Raw genomic sequence first — 23,094 nt, 5'->3', positions numbered from 1 at the left:
TTGTGTGTGGCTATTATTTAGCAAAGCATATACTGTTTCTGAAAGAAAAATCTTACAAGAGGGAAGGCTTCTAAATGTCACCATTTATTGATGTGAACTCAGCTCGAAAGTAAGCAGGCATTGAAAAGTACAGGAGCAAACTGGGCTAATATCCCATTATTAGATCCTGTGTGGCTGTTTCAATGGGACCATGTATTGATCAGCTACTTGACAACAGCACGCACTTAAGCATTTTAGCCCTGGACCTCCCCCTTCCTTCCCACACCGGAAATTTTATAATGGAGGGGTGATTGATCTCAACTAAAAAGAATCAATCCATTTCGTTGGCATTTCTGAAGTGAAGCATCTCTTTGGATCTGGACTTACCCCCTTTACAGGTGGTTGCGTACAACTTTGTACTGTTGATGCTGTGTGCTCCATTGAAGACAGAGATAAAAATCTCATACTCTGTGTTTGGATTTAAGTGGTCAATGATATAAGAGTTTATGTCTGAGGGGATTTTCAGAGATTCATCCGAGGAAGCAGAACTCCAAAAGACTGTATAATATACAACATCCCCCTGTAGGTCTTGAAAACCTGTTCATTGTAAATGAAGAGTGTTATTAATGCAGTTATCCTGAAAGGGTCTGAAAGAGAAAAAATATCTCTATTTATTAGCTATTTCTAGGATGAGAGAAAAGAAGGTCAATGGACAATCTAATGGATCTATGAAATGCTGTGGCAATCTTTTTGTGCTGGTGGTGTTAATTTATTTTTTAATTTCTATTCTTCATATTCCACAACTGAACAGTTTTGTATAAGGAAGAAAGTCAGATACCTGTGGCTCATCCCTATATTCCTAGCTACTTAAGAAGCTAAGAGCTGAGGACTAGGGTTTAATGCCAGACCAAATGTTTGAGACTCTTATGTCTAATTAACCACCAAAATGCCAGAAGTAGAGATGTGACTCAAATTGTAGAACACCAGGTATGAGACAGAAAGCTAAGGGACAGTGCCAAGGCCATGAGTTAAAGCCCCAGTACTGAGTGGTGTGTGCCAGTCAGAGAGAGAGAGAGAGGGAGAGAGAGAGAGAGACAGAGAGAGAGACAGAGACAGAGACAGAGACAGAGAGACAGAGAGAGTCAGAGAGACAGACAGAACATTAGTTGATAGAAAATTTGTTGCCTTTATTGAACAATTTCAATTTTTATACCCTATCCCATATCTAATTGCATAGACATATTTAGGAACACAAATTTAAATTTCTTTTAAATTATAATTGTGGTAGTTTTGATTATACAAATGTCTAGAACAATTATGAAGAGAAACTGTGTAAAAGTATCTAACACATAGAAAAACTCCCTTGCATAATCCCAGGAAGAAGTCTATGTTAATGTAAATGGAGGCATTTCCTTATATAGATTCTAAAGACATTTTTTAACTTGCTAGTGAAATCCATTATGGGGTACCTGGTGTGATGCTTGCTTAGACTTCCTTTTACATAAACTGTGGATATAGCAGAGTTACAAGCATGTCCCCCTAGGGATTGATGTCAAATCAGCCTAGGATGTTAATTAAAATTTTAGATAGGGCTTTCATCCTTTCTAGTTCATTGTGTTTTGTTTAATTTTGTTCTCTTGTATTTGGAGATAATCTCTCTCTCTCCCTCTCCCTTCTCCCTTTTTTTTTTTTTTCTTGTGGTTCTTGAGGTTTGAACTTGGCCTGAGCATTGTCCCTGAGCTCTTCAGCTCAAGGCTACTACCCTACCCTTGAGCCAAGCTCCACTTCCCATTTTCTAGAGGTTAATAAGAGTCTCAGATCCTTTTGTTCCCTGGGCTGGCTTTGAACCTTTGATCCTCAGATCTCAGCCTCCTGAGTAGCTAGGATTACAGGTATGAGCCATCATGCTTGGCTCTCCCTTTCCCTTTCTGTAGCCCATACTAGCCTCAAACTCATGATTCTCCTATTGCAGCTTTCTGAATGCTGAGATTACCAACCAGTAACACCACAACTGGCTGATTCAATATGCTTCTATGATACAAATAAGCTCTTAAAAGATACCAGAATTAGTCACTACGGGTATCACAAATATAACCTCACCTGCTCCCAATTATAAACTTTTCTGTCCTCTGTTTAAGCTAATCTTGTGGGGAAAGGAGGAAGTAGTATATTGCTAATTGCTATATCAATAGCATTATTATGTTATGGACTGAAGCAGAGACCATAACTTGGCTTATGTTAGAAGAATGGGGTGGGGATGGGCTGGGAGAAGGTAGAATGTTGTTTTAAATTACAAATCACATTATACATTCAAACAAGTTCAGTAGCTCTAGTCCAAGCTTTGGGAGGAAAAGGTGGCATTTATCTTTAATGATTATTGAAATGTGATTTCTCTATTATGTGATATTCAATTATAAGGAATGTATAATAATTGCTTTAGGGACTTATAGTATTGTCTTTTTTTTTTGCCAGTCCTGGGCCTTGAACTCAGGTCCTGAGCACTGTCCTTGGGCTTTGTCAAGGACAGAACTCTACCACTTGAGCCACAGCACCCCTTTCAGCTTTTTTTTTTCTATGTATGTGGTACCAATAAATCAAACCCTGGTCTTAGTGCATGCTAGGCAAGCACTCTACCATCAGGCCAAACCCTTGGCCCTAAAGTACTGTCTTTTAAGGACACCTTAACATTAAGAATTTGATCTGACATTTAAAAAATGAGTGTTAGGTTTTTATTTTTTTGTTTTAATTTCTCCTAGGCATACCATTGAAATTTTAGCTCTAGCAGTACTTTACTTAAAAGGTGGGATGTGCCAGGCAGCAGTGGCTCACACCTAGAAACATACTGACTCAGGAGGCTGAAACCTGAGGATTGTGGTTTGAAGTGTACCAAGACAGAAAAGGAGTTGAGAATTTTTCTCCTATGAGCTACCAAAAAGTGCAAGTGGAGCTGTGGATTAAGTGGTCAAATACTAGCTCTGAGCCAAAAAGCTTAGGGACAGTGCCCAGCCCATGAGTTCAAGCCCCAGGATTGGTACATTCAAAAACTAAAAACAACAACAACAAACAAAATGTGACAGTATGGTTGGGAGGAAATTAGCATCAGGAGGGGTGATTAGCAATTGATTTGGAAAAGTCTGGGGATTTATATGCTTCTTATCTCTGTTATGAATTGTAAATCTGCTTAATATAATGTCATTATTATCCATTCATAAGAATGCTTATTTGTATCCTTTAATATTTTTAAATAATAATGTCTGGCACAGGAAGGCCATGTAGGTTGTGAATGTGAAATTTTCTTCTCTCATTAGAAATATTGTTTATTACCTTACAGTCCCATTACTCACTGATATGTATTTGTTCCAGTGTAATGGATCCATGGATTAAATTTGAAGTTCATGTTTATGTAAACTACACATACTGTAAGGAAGATCAGTTAAAAAGTTAAATCCTGATGATATTAATGAAGTGCTTCCAAACTCTACTCAAAAATATGAATGGATTTTACCTGGGTTATTAGATAGGTCTTGTATCTCTATTAAGGCCAATTAATATACCTACATATCTATATTTAATTTATTAGGACAAGCTTAAGAAAAGCATAGACAATATACCAGTGACTGTATGAAATCCCACTACATGTCCACATTCAACCTATACCATGTGTCAATGTTCTGAAATAGGACAGAGGCCATGGTGCCAAGTGAAAGGAAACATGGTGGTGCAATCCATGGTTTATGTCTTACTGTATGCTACAGAAGGTTTTGTGACCAGGAACAGTCAGCATCTCTGGACAGCAAAATCTAACTCAACAGTACTCTTTCTTTATTAATAGAGTCATTAAACTTCAGAGCAGAACACAGGCAAAATTCAGGGAAAATTCAATTAATTTAATTTTTCCTAACTTTTATGATGGGAATATTGAAAAATATTCTGCCAGGGACAGAAAGAATCAACAATAATCATTACTAGGAAAATTTAAGAATTGGCACTAAGTATTCACTTAAACAGCTTTGCCAATTATTATATAGCAGTAGTGATAATACTTTATAAAGCAAACAATGAAAACCACAAGTGAGAAAGGCAAGGAAAGCAATAAAAGCCACATTAAATTCTTTATCATAAATAAAATAGACCTGGAAAAATAGTGAAAGACATCACTGATCATGAATAACATTTAAAATACAGTACAGAAGATAAAATCATGTCAACGGTTCCTAGAACTGACCAATATCAATGTTCTTTCTATCAAGTAACTAGATCACATCTAGATTACATTCAACCACTTTATTTGTTGCATCTGGTTGAGATTCATAGTTTGGATTAAGATGTTTGGACTGTGGTCCGTAGTTCAGAGTCCAATGTTACTAGTTTTCCAATCTAGGAGGAAGACTCAAAGGCCAAAGAGGTTTCTGGATATGTTGGACAGAAGAGCTCTAGGTCTTTAAGTTGCTGGTTTATATTTCTGAATGAATCTCATTAAATGTGATAGAAAACATGAGAGCTACGGGATGGAGACTTCCAAACTGTTACAGTTAAGGCTATTTGAATTTGAAGTGGGGTGTGTGTGTGTGTGTGTGTGTGTGTGTGTGTGTGTGAGACAGTATTTGGGGCTTGAACTCATGGCCTTGTACTTCTGCTTGGCTTTTTCACTTAAGGCTGGATCTATTACTTGAGCCACAACTCACTTCCTCTTTTGGTGGTTAGTTGGAGATAAGAGTCTTATACAGACTTTTACACAGACTTTGCTGCCCAAGTTGGTTTTGAAGTGAGGTTGTCAGATCTCAGCCTCCAGAACAGCTAGAATAACAAGTTTGAGACATGAGACACTGTTGCCCCATGGAATCTGAAGTGTTTTTATGGCAAGTAAGTAAACACAAAGTTGAAGTGTGAATGCATATTAATTGGGAATTTAGGCATAAATACTCTTTTGTATTTGAAGCAATAAGATGGCACATCATATTCATATGGTTTCTTATGTTGTGGAAATCACAGGTTCATGGTCAGGTGCTGGTTCTTGTGAGTGCATTTTTTTTCTAGCTTATGGATGGCTGCCTTCTTGTTGACACTTTGTATTACCTTCTCTTGGTATATAGTGGAAAAGGAAAAATGAAGAAAGAAATGGGAAGGGGGAGAGAGAGAGAGAGAGAGAGAGAGAGAGAGAGAGAGAGAGAGAGAGAGAGAGAGGGAGAGGGAGAGGGAGAGGGAGAGGGAGAGGGAGAGGGAGAGGGAGAGGGAGAGGGAGAGGGAGAGGGAGAGGGAGAGAGAGAGAGAGAGAGAGAGAGAGAGAGAGAGAGAGAGAGAGAGAGAGAGAGGGGGGGGAGGGAGAGAGAGAGAGAGAGGGGGGGGGGAGGGAGAGAGAGAGAGAGAGAGAGAACAGAGAGACAGAGACAGCGATGTCAGAGGGGTGAGGCTAATAAAGATATCAGTCCTATAAAATCAGAACTTCTCTTTGACCTCATTTAGCCTTAATTATTTCCTTAATGCAACTACTGGGAGAATTCTGTATATAAATCGTAGAAGACACAAACATGTTTCTAACACGTGTTACTTTAAAGTCTTTCCAGAATAGCAATAAGTGTCTGCTCCTTACTTGCTCTTGAATTATTTTTAGAAATTATTTTTAATATCAGTTATGTCCTCTAGGTCTCTTGCATCTAGACAAGGGGTCAGCAAACTATGGTCCATTAGTCAAGTCTGGCCTGTAGGACAAATTTGGTTCACCAACTGTTTATACACAGCCTGTGAGCTAAGAATGTTTATCTACATTTTCAAATGGTATGGGAGAAAAAAATCAAAAGGACAGTAAATTATACAAAAATGAATCCATAAGTGTCCATTAAGAATTTGATTTGAACACTGCTATGCCTATTTAATAGTAACCTCTGTTGTTTATTTGGTAAAATCATTTCACCAGAAACTATATGGCATATGGAGTCTCAAATAGTAACTATCTGTCCTTTTATAAAATTTGTTAGCTTAATCTGGATCAATTATAGTCAGCTACTCCATTCAAGGGATTAAAATCTGTAGCTGTCTCTTACTAAATAAGCTTGTGAAGAGATGGTTTGGTTCAAATACGAAAACCCAGAAGATCCCATTAAGTTTACTTCATATTAGAAAAGAAGTATTGATCTTTCTCATGGATATTCTTCAACTGAGAACTCATTTTTTTTCTCTTTCTACTGTGAAAAAGGGATATGACAAAATGTAAATCGTTTCAGGGATTTATCATCATCATCATCATCATCATCATCATCAGCCAGTCTGGGGCTTGAACTCAGGAACTGGGCTCTCTGTCTCTGTGTCCCTGTATGCTCAAGGATAGTGCTTTACCACTTGAGCCAAAGTGCCACTTCTGGCTTTTTCTAAGTAGTTTATTAGCGTTAAGGGTCCCTCACTGACTTTCCTACCCAGGCTAGCTCAGAACTGTGATACTCAGATCTCAACCGCCTTAGTAGCTAAGATTTCAGTCATAAAACCAGTATTGAACTTCAATCGTCAGATTTCAGCCTCCTGAGTAGTTAGGATGACAGGTATGAACCACCAGTGCCTGGTGCTCCAAGGAAATTCTGAAGTGGGAAGTTGTTCTTTTCAGGGCAATGATGCAAGTCAGCTTCTTTAGTTCCCCCATAACATATTACACGACTTCCATCTACTTTATGCATCAGTCAATAGCAACTTACTGTGATGTGAAACCTCCTCGGCTACCTTAGTCTTCCTTGTGTCTCATTTCTTATGGGTAGGCCTCTAGAGAAGACTACATTTAAAGGAGATAGTCTATTATACATTGAAATTATTCTTTATGTTCCCTATGACTATAAAAACAGGATCTGGGGCCGGGAGTTTGGCCTAGTGATTAAAGTGCTTGCCTAGCATGCATGAAGACCTGGGTTCGATTCCTCGGTACCATATACATAGAAAAAAAGCCGGAAGTGGTGCTGAGGCTCAAGTGGTAGAGCTCTAGCCTTGAGAAAGTCCAAGAACAGTGCTCAGGCCCTGAGCTCAAACCCAGGACTGGCAAAACAAAACAAAACAAAACAAAACAAAAAAAACAGGATCTCTGATTTCTCCTCTTTCGGTGAGTTGATATGTACAAAGACTTTGGTAGCTAAGCTGCTACACCCAAAAGTCTCCCAAGTAGCAGTAACTTAAAGTCAATACTAATTTACATCTCCTAGCAGGGCCTCCATTAGTGTGGCACAGATTGTGTCCATGTAATCAGTCAAGAAATCAGGCTCTTTCTTTCTCTTGTGTACCTGTCCACAGATGACACTGAGAAGAAGGGCATGCCGCAGTTCACAGAGGAAGTGTAAGAGCATCCTCAACATGTTAAGCCCTGAGATTGCATTAGTACAATCATATTTTAATTGATGCTTCACATGGGTACAACTAATTTCAAGACAGGCTGGTAAATACAATCTCAAGGTCAGGGAAGAAGCTAAACATTAAAAAGAAAAAGGGTAAAATGGATACACTGCAACTCTAGTAATTTCCACATGGTGACCACATCTACTAACTTCTAGATTTAATGACTTCTGAATCAGATAATAATTATATACATGTAACACACATATATGTGTATATAGTATACTTTGAACTAAATGCATATTTTATTTGAATGTCTTGCAAAATTATGACCAGGCCTAGTAAGAGAAGGTTTATTAGATATAGCTTCCCTATTTGTTGCATCTTTTGAAAAACGATGTGGAAAGCACAATTTAGAAATAGAATAATATAAAATGAGTACACTTAACAACTTACATCATTTTATTACAATATTTTAGGGCACTTATTTTTTATCTCTGTGTTTCAAAATAGAAAACAGGAACTTAAGTGAATTTAAGTGACATATTTTAGTTATAATACCAGAAAACATTGAAGCTGTGGTTCAAATTTTGGTCTCTATGGTCTCAAAACTTAGTTTAAAAATCATTTATTAATTTGGCCTTTTGGACCATTTTTTTCTAGTTATAAAAATGAGAGATGGTAACCATAGATGGAGAAATGGAGGTGTGACTCAAGTGGTAGAGTGCCAACCTAGCATGTGAGAATCTCTGAGCTCAACCTACCCAGTAAGGCAAATACAATAACAATAATAAATAAAACAAGGCTGTCTTAAGCAAAATGCTACTGGTAGAAAAGAGAAAGGGAAAGAAGAAAAATGGAAGAGAAGAAGAAAAAGAGTGAGCAAAAAAAAGTATGAGCATTTGAAGGTTGGAAGACTATAAAATAGGCAGACTATAAAATAGATGACACTGGGGTAAATTTTAATTCCCTTAATTTCTGTATTTACTATGGCTGGGGTGTTTCTTGGCTCTTTTCTGGCCATCTTTGACTTTGTCTGTGATCTGGCCTCTTAGGAGGCACTCCCTCCTCACCATGCTCCCTTTTGTGGTTATTTCCTATTCATTTTTAGTTTTACAGTGAACAGTCAAAATGAGAAGGACCTGACCAAATCACTGTGGAATAAAGCAACAATTAAGGCCAGGTACATGAGAAATAGCAGATTAGATGCCCAAGCTTTAAGTTTGAATTTGGGTACTACTGTTACTATATATGATTTTTTAAAACAATTAAGTTCCAGTTTCTATCTCTTCAGACTTTACTAGAGATTGGATAGACACTTTAAGTGAAGGTTTTTTTCTATCTCTTTTAATAATTGTGATTACTATGAATCATCAATATACTTTAAAGCTTATTTTATTTAGGCATATATGTTTGTATATTCGTGTGTGTGTGTGTGTGTGTGTGTATGTGTGTGTGTATCTTGTGAAGTAGAGACAATGACTTCATATTTTTCCTGGCACCAGGAAGATGGTTCAAGCTTGATGAAAATGACCTGGCTGTCTAAACAAGCAGCCATTCTGTCGCACTAGATGCTATTTCTCTTTTAGCAATGTGGAAAGAGTTTCATGTAATTATTTTATCTTACTTTATTTTATTGTCGGTCCTGGGGCTTGAACTGAGGGCCTGAGCAATGTTTTTGGACTTTCTCAAGGCTAGAGCTCTACCACTTGAGCACAGCACCATTTCTGGCTTTTTCTATGTATGTGGTACCGAGGATTCAAACCCAGGTCTTTGTGAAAGCTAGGCACTCTACCAGTAGGCTAAACTCCTGGCCCCTAATTATTTTATTTTTGAGGGGAATCTCAAAATCATCATTTTTATGTAAAATCTTTTGATCATTACAAGATTGTGGCAAAATGTGGTTCTTTTTTCAAATATTCTCGGTAAAATAAGTATGAAGAATGGATTAGGCAAAATGATTTATATGTTGCCAGTTTGTAATATTTGCTCTTCTCAAAATAAAAACAAACTGAGGAAATGGAGGAATGCATTTATCTTACATTATGTATGTCAAATCCATGTTAGTAATTAGCACCTTTAATATTTTCAAGAACTTATATTTTTCAATCTGTAATTGGCAAAGTCTGACCAAACATATTTTTCTATCAAAACAATGGGTGCAGGGAGAGAAGAACACAGGCAAGAAAGCCTGTGTAAGAGGTGCCATTGTTCAAAATGCATTGTATGCATGTGTTGACATGTAGAAGTGAAACCTTTAGATATCACTATTTAAAAGATAAACACTATTAAAATACCTTTTCTGAGTTTTGAAAGGCCATTTTTACTTGGGAAATATATGTACAACTATTCCTACAATTTTCAACTAGTACTTCCATTAAATCCATTATTTTGTGCTATTTAGCGTAGCAAGCTATCTGCCAGCCCTTTCTTTTGTACCAATCAAGAAAAATAAATAAATAAATAAAATGCAAAAATCTATGTGGCTCTGCCTCTGAATGACTAATTTACTTAAGATAGCAGGTGGCACAAAGGAAGAGAATGATACTGTAAGATGCATACCTCACCGGCATCTGAGTTAACCTTTGTGCTCACAAATAGTTACCTGCAGACTTTCTAAGTTATGAATAGAAACAACAGCAGATTGCATTATGTACATCCTGAAGGTCAGAGGTTCAGATTACTAAGGAAATGAAACTTCAGCGAGCTGCTTCAGATCTATTAGGTTTGTCAGTTTTTATAAGGGAGCTTACTTCAGGCATGCAATTATAACATAAGGGCTCGATATTGGTGAAAATTCAGCAGCCGTATCTTCCTCACTAAAGTATTCAAATGTCACAAAGGGGTGGGGGGTGGGAGGTGAGCCTACTTTTATGAGCTTGCTTTTAAAATGAATCAGTTGATGAGGTGGACCACAGAGGAAGAGGAAAAACGAATGGAAATATATTATACTTATATTATACACCTCCAAATAAAATCTATTTCCCCAGTGGTGTTTCGAAGGATAAGCATAAGATCAACTGACTCCTTAGTACCCTAAAGACCTAGGTACAAACCCCACAGACTATAAGAATCATACATCTACAGAAAAGCCCCAGAATTACTTTATGTAACTAACTTGTTTCTCCTCTGGTGACAACACAGATTAGCATAACCAGTATGGGTATACTTGAGCTCTTTAGATCCTGAAACCAGGTTATACTAAAGACTTTGTCCCCAGGCCTTGGAGCTATTTGGGAAGTGGTGAGATGATTAGTAGGTGGGACCTAGAAAGAGAGAGAGGTCATTCTGAGCCATATCCTTAAAGAGAGTACGTGCGGACCCTGACCCTTCTCTGTCTCTGCTGGCTCTCTTCTTTTGCCATTTTTTCCCACCAGTGTGTACCACCTCACCTCAGGACCCCAAACACTAAAGCCGATTCTACATGGCTGAAACCTCTGAACCCATGGATACAAGTGTCATTTTTCCTGTAATTTCTCCCACAAGACACCTAGCCAAGTAAAAGAAAATTGAGTCACCCAAGTGCTGATTATACTTTACAATGAACGATACCACATATCGGCTTGAGCTGGGATTTGCTAACTGGAAACACTGAAACAAATGTATTCAAGTACTCTAAATGAACCATTTCTCTTAGCCTTTATATACAGTTAATGATAACTCATACTTATTCAGCTAGTATTATTTAACCAGTTGATACTTTACATCACTTACAACTTGATAATTACTCTATTGTGCTGAATTTTCTTTTCTTTTCTTTCTTTTTTGCCAGTCCTGGGGCTTGAACAAAGAGCCTGAGCACTGTCCTTGGGCTTTCTCAAGGAGAAACCACTGGACACACAGCAACACTTCTGGCTTTTTCTGTGCATGTGGTACTGAGGAATTGAACCCAGGGCTTCATGAATGCCTAGGAAAGGACTCTATCACTAGGCCACACTCCAAGCCAGAATTTTCTTCTATAACACAGAATATATTGCCAGTCCTGGGCTTGGGCTCAGGGCCTGAGTACTGTCCTTGTGTTTTCTCAAGGCTAGAGCTCTACCACTTGAGCCACAGCACTCCTTTCAGCTTTTTTTTCCCTATGTATGTGGTACCAAGAAATCGAACCCAGGTCTTCATGCATGCTAAGCAAGCACTCTACCACTAGGCCAAACTCCAGCCCAACACAAAATATTTTAACTGAGTCATCACAAATCAGTTATTTTCCAATATTTAGTAATGCAGTAATAAGTTTTGATCCAACTATTTTGCCATATGAAGTTATATCTAAGAAATGATTAGAATATGTATTTTCGCAGTGGATTTAGTGTTTGTTTTTATCTGATTGAAACAATGAGGTCGGAGGCTACTGCTTAGTGCTTTCAAGTCAGCCTGGGCAACAAAAGCCATGAGGGAGACTCTTACCTTCAAGTAATTACCAAAAAGACCTGGAGCTGTGGCTCAAGACAGCACATAGGCCTTGAGTTCAAGTCCTCAGATTAGCACACTACACACACACACACACACACACACACACACACACACACACGCACGCACATACACACACGCACACACACACACAGGCTTGCACAGAAAGAGACACACACACAAATCCAGGAGAGAACCGTGCAAATACCTTGGGCATTGAACCTGGAGGGGAACTAGCTATGAGCAATGTACTCACTTGGTTTGGTCCAGTTCACACCAATGGCTGTGTGATTAAGAACACAGGCTGTGAGATTAGGCCCTCTCTCTGGAATACCAGCTAATGTTGTTGCAGTTGCTTCATGACTTGGTGTAAAACCCACACTGTTGTGGACATACAGCTTATACGCGTATGTTGTAAACCTAAAGGTAGTTTTGTTAAAAAAAAAAGAACAGAAAAGAAAAGAAAATGATACATACATTGCTATTTTATTTATACAAACAAAATATGAGCTTTTTCCTCACAAAATCCAGGGATTTCCTTTGTCCTTCCATGAAATGCAATAATAATGAAATATATGTAATTATGTAATATATATAAAATGGAATGAAATAATAAAATATAGTTATTGTTTTTTAATAATCATAGCCTGAATTGAAGTGGCAAGGAAATATTTTGTTGAGAATGCTAATCAAATATATCTATAATTTTCACTGTGTTTATTGTTTCAGAAGTAATAAGGATTACAACTGAATTCAAGGTGTAATTACCAAGCTGGCAACCTACCAGCTTTCTATCTAAATTAGATTCAGGGAGTTTTACACTCTTCCTTTGGGGAAATTCATTCATTGTCAACCATCAGAGTCCCTCATCAGGTCTTCTTTCCCTCTGCTTCTTTCCCAGAATGTCATGTGCAGATAGATAAACCCTTAAGTGAAAGTGGAACTGTGACCAACACTGTACAACTTTCTCCTGTTGAGAATTTCGCTACAGGGGGCTGGATTTGGTCATGGTGTGAACATATTTACTGAGTATCGCATTGCAGGAGGAGAAAACCCGACACGGTGGGGTGTGTGATATGAGGAGTACTTTCCAAATAAGATATGCGATTGATGAGTGAATAAAACATCCCTGTTGTCTCTTCTATGCAGATGATCTGCCTGGCTGGGTTTCAAACTACCTAGGTAGGGGAATTCCTTTAACAGACAAAAATCAAGCTACGACTGGACAATGAACTGTATGGAAATACTCATTTGGACACCCTGGGCAATACATGATTATCCTGAGGATACACAGGCTTTAGATCATGATCGCTTAATTTGGAGTCATTAGGTGTCCAAGGATATCCAGGTAGGCTCCTGTCCCTTTAAATTCAGGCCTACAGTCTCTGCCTCAGTATGTCACCTCCTCCTCCAGTCAGGAAGCAAGAGAGGCTGCCCTGTTCAGGATGAGTGCTAAAATGAGGGACAGTATTCTCAGAGCATTTCTCTGCGGGAAAGAAGTCTTCTTGCTTCACACCTGGTTTTTCATTTGTGGTCCAAAGATAACTTTTCAGGGTTCTGCCTCAATCACACTTGAGCATGTTGCTTTGCTAATGTAGCTACACATGAATGCTTGGTGGTGTATTGAGTTTGCCACCTACTGATTCCTTCTAAATGAGTTGCCAGCATTAGGTCTTCTATCTCTCTCTTCCCTTACTTGTATTTGTTTCCTTCTTTCCTACAATGGAAATCTTTCTAACTGCCTGTCGTTTTAAGCCACCCCATAGTACTAGAAAACGAATACACGTACCTGTTCACAGGTATTAACTAGTTCACATGGTCTGTAGCAATGGAAAGCTTACTATCACTGTCACGTTCCTTGAGTCTAATGAATTAATGCATTCATTCCTCCCCAAATCTCTATAAATCACTACATAGGTTTCTTTTCTAAACGAGGATTGAAAAGATAGGTAATTTATTATCTAAGTCACTGAATAAATAAGCAGGATCTGAGTTGAAGTTGAAATACAGCTTGATTTCAGAGCATGCTTTACTCGGAGGACATTAGGATGATATTAATGGTTACCATCATGGTTTAGTCTTGTCTGTCCATATAGCGATGATGTCACATCACAGAGACCTGACCTCTGAATTATCTTTCCAGCAGGGGGGTAGATTTTTGCTGGACCTGACCTCTGAGTTATCTTTCCAGCAGAGGGGGTAGATTTTTGCTTATGCATCCAAACAGCCTGGCCAAGTTTCCTTTACAGCCACCAGGATGAATATGAAGGATCGTGAGTCGGGGTTAAAAGGGTGGCAGGTCTGTGACAATGGAACGAAGTGAAGCTAATGGCTCATAAGGGAATTGAACCAGTGACCTTGGCTTCATTAGCTCTCTCCCTGGGTAAAGTACTTATAATTGTATTTCACTTCATAAAATGGCTTAAAAGAAATTCAACTGAAGTCTGGATGCTTCTATCTCCTCTCCTACACTATTTGAATTTGTCTTCCAGATGCTTATGCGATTAATAATTTTTAGGGCCCCAAACCAATACCAGGGTTTTTGTGTCCTTTCTGTAAGTGGAGTGAATGGAATTAAGTGGTACTATCATAATTCATCAATTGTTGTAAAGCTTAGCTACTCTGATACTTGAAGGGACTGCATCACAATTTAGGTTAAAAAACACAATAGAAGAAACATACAAGAAACATGTCATATGGATGCACTAATACAATTGGGATGGCTGATTTCAAGGTGTTATAAATGTTTAATGAAAGGATGGCTTTAGATGCTTCAAATAACAAAATGTCATCTCTGTTTACAGATCTCTCTCTATCTATCTATATAGATCTTTCTCTTTCTCCCTCTCCCTCTCCTCCCTCCTTTCCTCTTCTCTCTCCCTCCCACTCTCCTTATACTTCCTCCCCCCCCACTCTATATGTACACATACTGGGCCATAAGCCTGTAATACTAGCTACTTAGGAGGCAGAGATGTGAGAATGTTGGTTTCAAAGCCAACTCAGGCAGGAAAGTCTGTGTGACTCTTATCCCCAATTATCTACCAAAAGACCACAAGCAGAGTTGTGGCTTAAATAGTAGAGTAGTGGTCTTGAGCAAAAGTTCAGGAAAAAAGCCCAGGCTCCAAGTTCAGCACACACACACACACACACACACACACACACACACACACACACACACGCACGCACGCCCATGCGCTGAGACTAAGAAATTAACTGGTGGCTTTTCTTAAGTCTATACAACTAAATATCAGGGAGAGATGGGTTTCTAGTTTTCTTCCAATAGTTACAGTCTTTCTATTATTCTTTATTTTAGCTAATTGTGAAATTAGCTGGCATTTCACTTAATCCCATGCATTAGCCTTTGCCTTTTCTTTAACTTTCAACTGTTAAATTAAACTTTTGAGAAAACAAAACATTGAATTCTGACCAATGAAACATTGGCATACACTTTTAAAAATTGTATCTAAATCTAATGTTAGAAGTTATAGATACCTGTCACTTCTGTACATGTATGTGCTGGTTCAGATTTCACTGCTTTATATTCAAATAAAGAAAATGTGTCAGTTGGCTTGGAGTATCTTTTTATATTCACTCACTCTACATATATTGTTTTGTAAATGGACTCAGTTGTTGCTTGTGAATATAAACTATGACATTTCATAATTTGTACAATATTAAAATAATTATTTTGAAGGAAAGCTTACTTGCCATTAGATATTTTGGCATGATATATATATATATATATATAGAGAGAGAGAGAGAGAGAGAGAGAGAGAGAGAGAAATAGAAAGATATGCACATATATATATGAATTAATTTCCTCTCTAAATAGTATTTGCACTCTAAGTATGTACTGAAGAATATATCATTTCAGGGCTGGGAGTTTGGCCTAGTGGTTAAAGTGCTTGCCTAGCATGCACGAAGGCCCGGGTTCGATTCCTTGGTACCACATACATAGAAAAAAGCTGGAAGTGGTGCTAAGGCTCAAGTGGTAGAGCTCTAACCTTGAGAAAGTCCAAGGACAGTGCTCAGGCCCTGAGCTCAAGCCCAGGACAGGCAAAAATAAAATAAAATAAAACTTCCAAATCAACCAGAAGTTATTAAAAAAAAGAATATATCACTTCAAATCATGTAGGAAAATGTTTTTGAAAAGTTCAAAGTAATTGAATATCTATATTGAGTCTATAATGTAGCCAATCAAATCAGTTGTATGAAGACCAATTTGGAATAGCAATATTACAGTTGAGACTTTCTTCCATTTTCTTCCTACATATTTCCTAGAAAATATGATAACCCATATTACAGACACTATAGTGGTATTTTTCTTCTTATAAATTACATATATTAAAATCAGGTAATATTAATTTCAAGATTCAGTGGTTCTAACCCAGATGAGTTAGAAACTAGAAAGCTAGATTCTGTTTAGAAGATGTGGGTTTTAATCTGTTTATTCAATAAATAGATAATCTTATAAATGGAAAAATAGATGTTTCAAAGTTAGGAAAGCAGTCAGTCTCACAAATTTTAGGTAATGTAGACTTTTGTGTTACCACATTGCAAAATCATGTTTAGTAGAGAAATGATCCCTAAAATCACTTAGCAAAACTCTTCTATGAAAAACAAAACATTATTGAAGACAATTTTATTGTGCTTTCATGTTTGATTCTCCACCATGTCATTCAGTCATATATTCATTTAACAATTTTTACGGGATAGTAATGGCAGACTGGATGTTAACGACAGTGAACTTGATAGCCACACTCCTGAGCTGAACTATTCATAAAGTTTTACAGAAATGTTTTAAAATGAGAAGGTAAAACATTTGTTCACCTCTTTCTTTCTATTTCCTTTCAGAAACAAACCTCACCTAGTCAGAGAAGTCTTCCTGGAGGAGGTAATATTTGAGCTCGGCTTGGATGACAAAGTGATCCCTTTGTCTGGTGAAAGACAGTATTCCAGGGCAAACCTGTGTGAAGGCTGGAACCTTGGAAAGGTGTGATATGTTTGGAGAACAAATAAAATGGCTGAAAAAATGCCTCTGGGTATTTTTTTTATCAGAGGTAAACATGTGTCAACTTTATTGATGTCTTAATAGAATTCATGTGTCAATGCTGTCACCAACATAAATCACGCTTCTGGAAATGCAGGTGATATGGCTGTTTCTGTCGCTAATTCTCCCTCCTACGAAGTAGTCATGAGCATTGTTTCACATAAGCAAGCACCCGAGAAAGCACATATAACATTTCTCACACTCTCGCATCTTTTGTGGGAACAAATTGTGCAGGGTTGTTAACCAATTTAGGTGTGGACTCTGAAAATTGTGGTGATAATTCTTGTTTGGGGGATTGAAGAGTAAAGATGGTGACATTGGAAAGTTTTATAATATAATACTTTTTTAAAAAAATTGTGTGGCAAAATTGGCACTTTTACCTTTTTGTATCGACTTCTACCTACCTATGCTATCAGAACATCATACGTTAAATAATGTTCATATAATGTTGCTCTTTTGTTCTTCCCTGTCATCAACACAGGAGGAAAAAAAAGATCTTCATTGATAAAATGATTTTTCATGAAGACACATTCAAAGTGATGACACACAGAGGAAAAATAGCAGAAGGAAAATCTAGAACACTGAAAAAAATAAATTGCAATGGAAAACGTACTGAGTTGGTATCAATATAATTTGGATGTGAAATATATACCAAAATGAAACAAAATTCATTCATGTTGAAAGATGGGCATTGTTATGGAATGGCTCACCAATAGCCACAAAAGTTGGCTGCATTCCTAGAATTCCTAAGGAATTCTTGTTGGTTGTGGGAAAAAGGCTGATTTTCTATTTACCTTCCTTATATATCAACTTCATTAATTTCTTTATCTAATTATCCCAACCTGAATATATCTATATCATAATTAGATAAATTAAGTTGGCACATTTTTTCCATGTTCCCTCTCAGATTTGTGAGATGAAGCCCTTGGGATAAAGGAACCTTGAACATCTTGGATCTATAAAAGTTAGAAAGCTACAAAGCTATCCTTGCAATATGAAGACTCATGTCATTTACTTTTGAATGTTATCGAACACACATACTTGTTCTTTGACCACCTTTTACAAAGGATGTAGAAATTTGAGTAAAAATTGACAGAAATCTTACCCTTGCAGGGTAAAACCAAACCAAACACCCTCCCCCACACACATACACATACACACAAATACAAACAAAAAGAAACAGTCAAAAGTCAAACTCTTTATATACACACTTCACTTTTGATAGCTGCCATGACTATGCTTATTTTAATTTGCTGTGTTTTTTTAATTTTTTTTCCTCTTAAGCTTTATGGTTTGGACTTTTTATTCAGATTCCTTAGAGGAATCACTAAAAATTCAACACCAAGTTTCTGGATCTTATTCCTAACACTTTCAGAAGTTTTTCTTTCTTCCACAAAGAAACAAATTAACTTTCTGTGTGTTTACTGAATATTTCATGACTAAAACTCAGGTTCAATAATGTTAAATAGTCAGTTCTATTTGCCTTGGAAATTGTTATATTTATGACACTTAGGAGTTTGCAGATTGTAGAATCTTTTTCTAAACAGAGAACACCTTAAACAACTGTGATGATAGTAGCATGTAAACTGGAGTAAGATGGGCTCAGGGATTGGTTCCTTACCAGACATAGGGTAAGGTAGAGTGAGGGACTGGCTCTTCTACTAGACTCTAAGCTGCTGGGGACCAGACCTAGATTGTAGTTATTTTGTTCTTTATCCTATGGTCAGTACAGAGGAGGCAAGCTAGTGAGTTGTTGATTAACAGGTTGTCATCACAAATGGTTGCCCAAATGAATGTTGAAAAATCAAAAGAATTAAAAATAGTTAGTGACCACAAATAACTGAATTTGAACAATAAGGATCTGCTCATAATTGACCATCATTAAACTTCCAAGGGCAGCAGTTTCACATTGCTTATTGAGTTGTTTGGATTTACAGGCTGCCCTTTCCAAATAAATGATAATTCTCTATCATGTTTTCCACCACAATCCTTTAAGACCAACACGAAAATGTTCTTAAAGTTTTGTCCATTTCCCCAAAGACAACAGCACTACAGTTAACATTCCCAAAGGCATGAAGAAACTAAATAGCCAGAGAGAAAGAGGATTGATGTGGTCAAGCCAGATTGCATGTATAAAATAGAACAATTAAACTTGATGATATTGTTATAGAAAGAGGGAACACATCTAAGGGTAAATGACAGAAGGGGTGAGATTCATTGGAATACATTGTATAGGTGCATAGAAAACTCACAAAAACCCCTCCTGAGTATCCTTTATGTATGCTAAATAAAATGTGTGTGTGTAGGTGGGGGAGCACCAGAACTTAACCCACCTCAATTAAGTTTTGTTTCATTTACCAAATGTTTGGAGGCTTGCTATGTACCATGCACTATGCTAAAGCCCAAGAATGGAGACATCAGATTAGAGACCCTGACCTGTGGTGGATTTGGTCATGTAATATTGCAGGCATCCTGGTCATTACATTGCCATGATAACAACGATCTATCAGGGGATATACTGTGGAAACTGGCTAAAAGGAAGTCATTTCTGTGTCATAGCAAAGTGAGCAGGTAGCCTTCCTGGAGGAAGACACTTTGAATGATTGCTAGATTTTACCTCTCATCAGCTCAAATCGACAGCAAAAGACAATCAAGAACATCCAGATTATCTCAGTTAGCAGAATTACTAGGTTGATCAGGTCAGGCCAGGTCATGGGAAAAGCCAGCCATAGGAGAAGCTGCATGACCAAGTGTTGCATGTTGCAAGTATCAAATTTAATGCAAATGTATGATTGGGACTTAGAAGCATGGGTAAGGAAGGGGTAAGATGTTTGGCTAGAGTTTAACAGGGGTGAGAGTGTGCCTATTAAGTGGAGAGTCCAGAAAACAACTAATTTTTTAATCAAAAATGCTGAAAAATGTGCTAAGGAAGTTTTCATAAAATGGTATTCATATTTTTTTTTGCTGGTCCTGAGCTGATCTCTAGGCCTTTTATGCTCAGGACTAATGTTCTACCACTTGAACCACAGCTTCATTTCTGGCTTTTAGTGGTTAATTTGAGAAAAGAATCTCAAGGAATTTCCTGCTTGGATTGCTTTGAGACACCATCCTCAGATCTCAGCCAGGTTATTAGCTAGGATTACAGGTGTGACCCATTAACCCTACAATTTCATAATGTATATGTATACATATATAAACATTCATGTATATCTTTTTGTATAGCAATGACATTGCTTATCCCAAATAGATTTAGAGATCATTTCATCCAATCTAATGAATTTACTTTAGAGACAATAAAAATGAAGCTCAGAGACGCTAAGGGCACAAAGCAAGTTTCTAGCACAGGAAGAACCAAAACCGAGACCTCCTACCTCTACTACATACATAGTATACTTTTCTAACATTGCATATTGCCATTTCTTAACATCTTTTGTACTTTAAATTGAGTTCTTTCAAGTCTCAATCCTATCAACTATAATAATTTTTTATGGATGGAATCATAACTTATAACCTATTACTTCCCAGAAACAGCAATCCTTTACCAAGTGATTTATCCAGTCTTATGTGTGTTCAAGATTCCTAAATTCTCTATTGAGTTTTGTGTGTGGATAGAGCTGTGACAAAGGCAATAAGTTAAGGTTCCAATATCTACAACCTTGACTTCAAAGGCTGATTTTAAACATGCAGTTAAGATGGCAAATATTAAACATACCGACTGTTAGAGTTCCATGATTAATGCCACAGATAATAACCAAACACATTCCATTGCATAACTGATAACGCGCTCACACAATGAAGACACTAAGATACTTTGAACTATTCAACATGCCCCAAACTAAATGCTAGCATTTGTTTTTATAGTTTTTGTAATCTCACCTGCTAAGACCCTTATCTTCATAAAACCACTGAGTTCCTGAATAAATATTGTGCCACAGATTTAAATCTTCTGGGGGATTTGCTGAAAGTGGTTGCTGAATTTTCTGTCTCAGAAGCTCATATCTAAAGCAAAAGACAAGCGGAAATGTCAGGATTACCTCTACTAATGTTATTACCAAAATCCAGGCTGTTTGGTGGTATGCGTGCATGATGCATGCAAACACAAACAACATTATTTTAACTCAGTCATTATGAAGGTTTTTCTGATAAATATTTTTCCTAGTTCAAGTATTACATATTAAATTTGTTAGCAATAACCAGCCACCATATGATTACTGAAAGAAATAACATTTTAGATTTCCTTTATGTTGTATTTCAATTGCTATTGCTAGTTCACTCAAAGTAGAATTCAAAAAGCTTACTGAGTTAATGATTTCCTATGACTTCTAATAATCCATACTTTATAAACAATGATAATATTATCAAGTCCCTATTCACCAAGTATCAAGTTGAGCTTGCTCTGAAGCCATTTGAGAATTACAACTATTTTCTTTCATCTTATTTATATCCCTGGACCCATTCCTTACAAATTTCCAGATAATCAGAATGTCCCAGACAATTACAGTGTTGGCTTCATAATCTCAGGGCCTATTTGAACAACTGTGTTATGTACAACGTAGATTAGAGCTACATTCAAAACATAATACACCTAGAAAATCAAGAGAAGCATAGAGAATCTTTAGCAATTAGGTGGGTGTTTCAAGGTTTCTGATTATCAATATTATGAGGCTACTTCTTACCTTGATCACATATCAGGATATCAAAAATGGCATCTCACATGATTGTAAAGTAGGATGGTGGACAATATTTGGAATGAGGGATTCATAAGGAATTAATCTCCATAATAAGGAATTAGTATGATGTTCAGATGTCCATAAAAATCTCCTTCTTGCCAGTCATGAGTGACTCATGCCTGTAATCCGAGCTACTCAGGAAGCTGAGATCTGAGAATCATGGTTCAAAGCCAGCCCAAGCATGATCCATGAGACTTTTATCTCCTATTAGCCACAAGAAACCCAGAAATGGCACTGTTGCTCAAGTGGTAGAGCCTTGAGCTGAAATGCTCAGGAACAATGCCCAGGTCCAGAATTCAAGCCCCAAGATCGATCGTCCCCATCCCCCCGCAAAAAAAAATCCTTCTCTACTTCCTGGAGAGATAAGCTCATAGGCAAACTAAGACATAATCATCTCTTCTCACCTCAAATTGGGTCCATTTGGCCTAGATGGTGGTTGCCAAGAAATCGCCACATATGAGTCACTTAATGGAATCACTGACAATGGACTGACTTCTTGTGGTAGTGCAGGGTGTGTGGTCACACAAGTAGGTAGACTCTCTGTGCACCCTCCTAGGTACCCGTGACCACCTGAACAAACAACAATGGTGACACAATAATTTGTGAAGGGGATCAGATGGTCAATTACTTGACTCAATTCCAAGGAAGTCACATTGGTTATTGTGAGGTGAAGGTTATGCATGCGGATCTCATAGCTCAATATATCTCCGTGCAGAAGAAGTGGAGGTTTCCAGGTGACCTGAAAAAGAAGATAAAGTTAGAATCTGTGTGACAACCCAGGAACAAGGCCTAGCAATATACCAGGAATCCATTGAAATGCTGATTCCGGGGCTTGGCTTTTAGTCTGGATACTTTCTACGCCTGTCAGGCAAATACACACCTTAATGATTCATCTCCACTGTGGGTATTCTAAAGGATTGAGCAAACACATGGAGGAAATTCACACATCCACAAGCACCAGTAGGCAGTAGCAGCAGGATTGGCTGGTTTTCTTGTTCATAACTCAACTAAATGAAAGAACAAGCTCCTCGCTTTGCCTTTAGTGTGTCCACTAATAAGTTGATTTGGACAGTGAGAATGAATAAATCATTTGCATTTTTGAGGATGCACAATCAAATTCCTAAAACTTGTGAATGTGTTAGAAAGTAAGGTAACCACAATGTATCTTATTTCAGAAAGAGTCAATGTACTGAGATCTTTTTTATATTAGTTCACTATTTCTTTATTATTTTTAAGTGTCAGGTTTTTTTGTATTTTATTGTTGGGGTAAGGTATAGAGGGGTTACAGTTACATTCATCAGGTAGTGGGTACATTACTTCTCAAACCTTGGAACGCCCCTCTCCCTCCCCCATTCCAATCATCTAGTTTCCCCCCTTCCCTTTCCTATTTTAAATAAACAAATAAACTCATATACAATATACCAGGTAACAAAGTAAGAAACTTAACTAAAGGCTGGCCAAAATGTATAAAATTAAAACTTTCTACTAGTTTAGTTCCTTGTGGTCATTTACATATCCACTGTACAAAGAAAGAGTTATAATTTTAAATATTGATGCATCCTTGTAAAGTCAGACCATAAAATACATTCTTGATTGAATAAGCAAGAGATGTGCTCTCTGAGA

General features: G+C 37.4%; 1 protein-coding gene across 1 annotated transcript in view; it reads right to left on the bottom strand.

Moving 5' to 3' along the window:
• Ush2a (usherin) overlaps window positions 1-23,094 on the bottom strand; it is a 606,255-nt gene that overhangs the window by 174,600 nt on the left and 408,561 nt on the right. Inside the window, exons 41-44 of the mRNA XM_090341196.1 lie at window positions 21,876-22,210; window positions 20,618-20,740; window positions 11,948-12,111; window positions 367-576 (exon numbers count right to left, since the gene is read on the bottom strand). Coding sequence (XP_090197322.1) covers window positions 367-576; window positions 11,948-12,111; window positions 20,618-20,740; window positions 21,876-22,210 — 832 coding nt within the window. The remainder of the gene's footprint in view (window positions 1-366; window positions 577-11,947; window positions 12,112-20,617; window positions 20,741-21,875; window positions 22,211-23,094) is intronic.

Source organism: Megascapheus bottae, chromosome 10 (genome assembly GCF_031878675.1).
Source record: "Megascapheus bottae isolate mThoBot1 chromosome 10, mThoBot2.hap1, whole genome shotgun sequence".
Lineage (NCBI taxonomy): Eukaryota > Metazoa > Chordata > Mammalia > Rodentia > Geomyidae > Megascapheus > Megascapheus bottae.
Note: the sequence above shows the minus strand (reverse complement) of the source record. Positions and strands in the feature narration are given on the sequence as shown.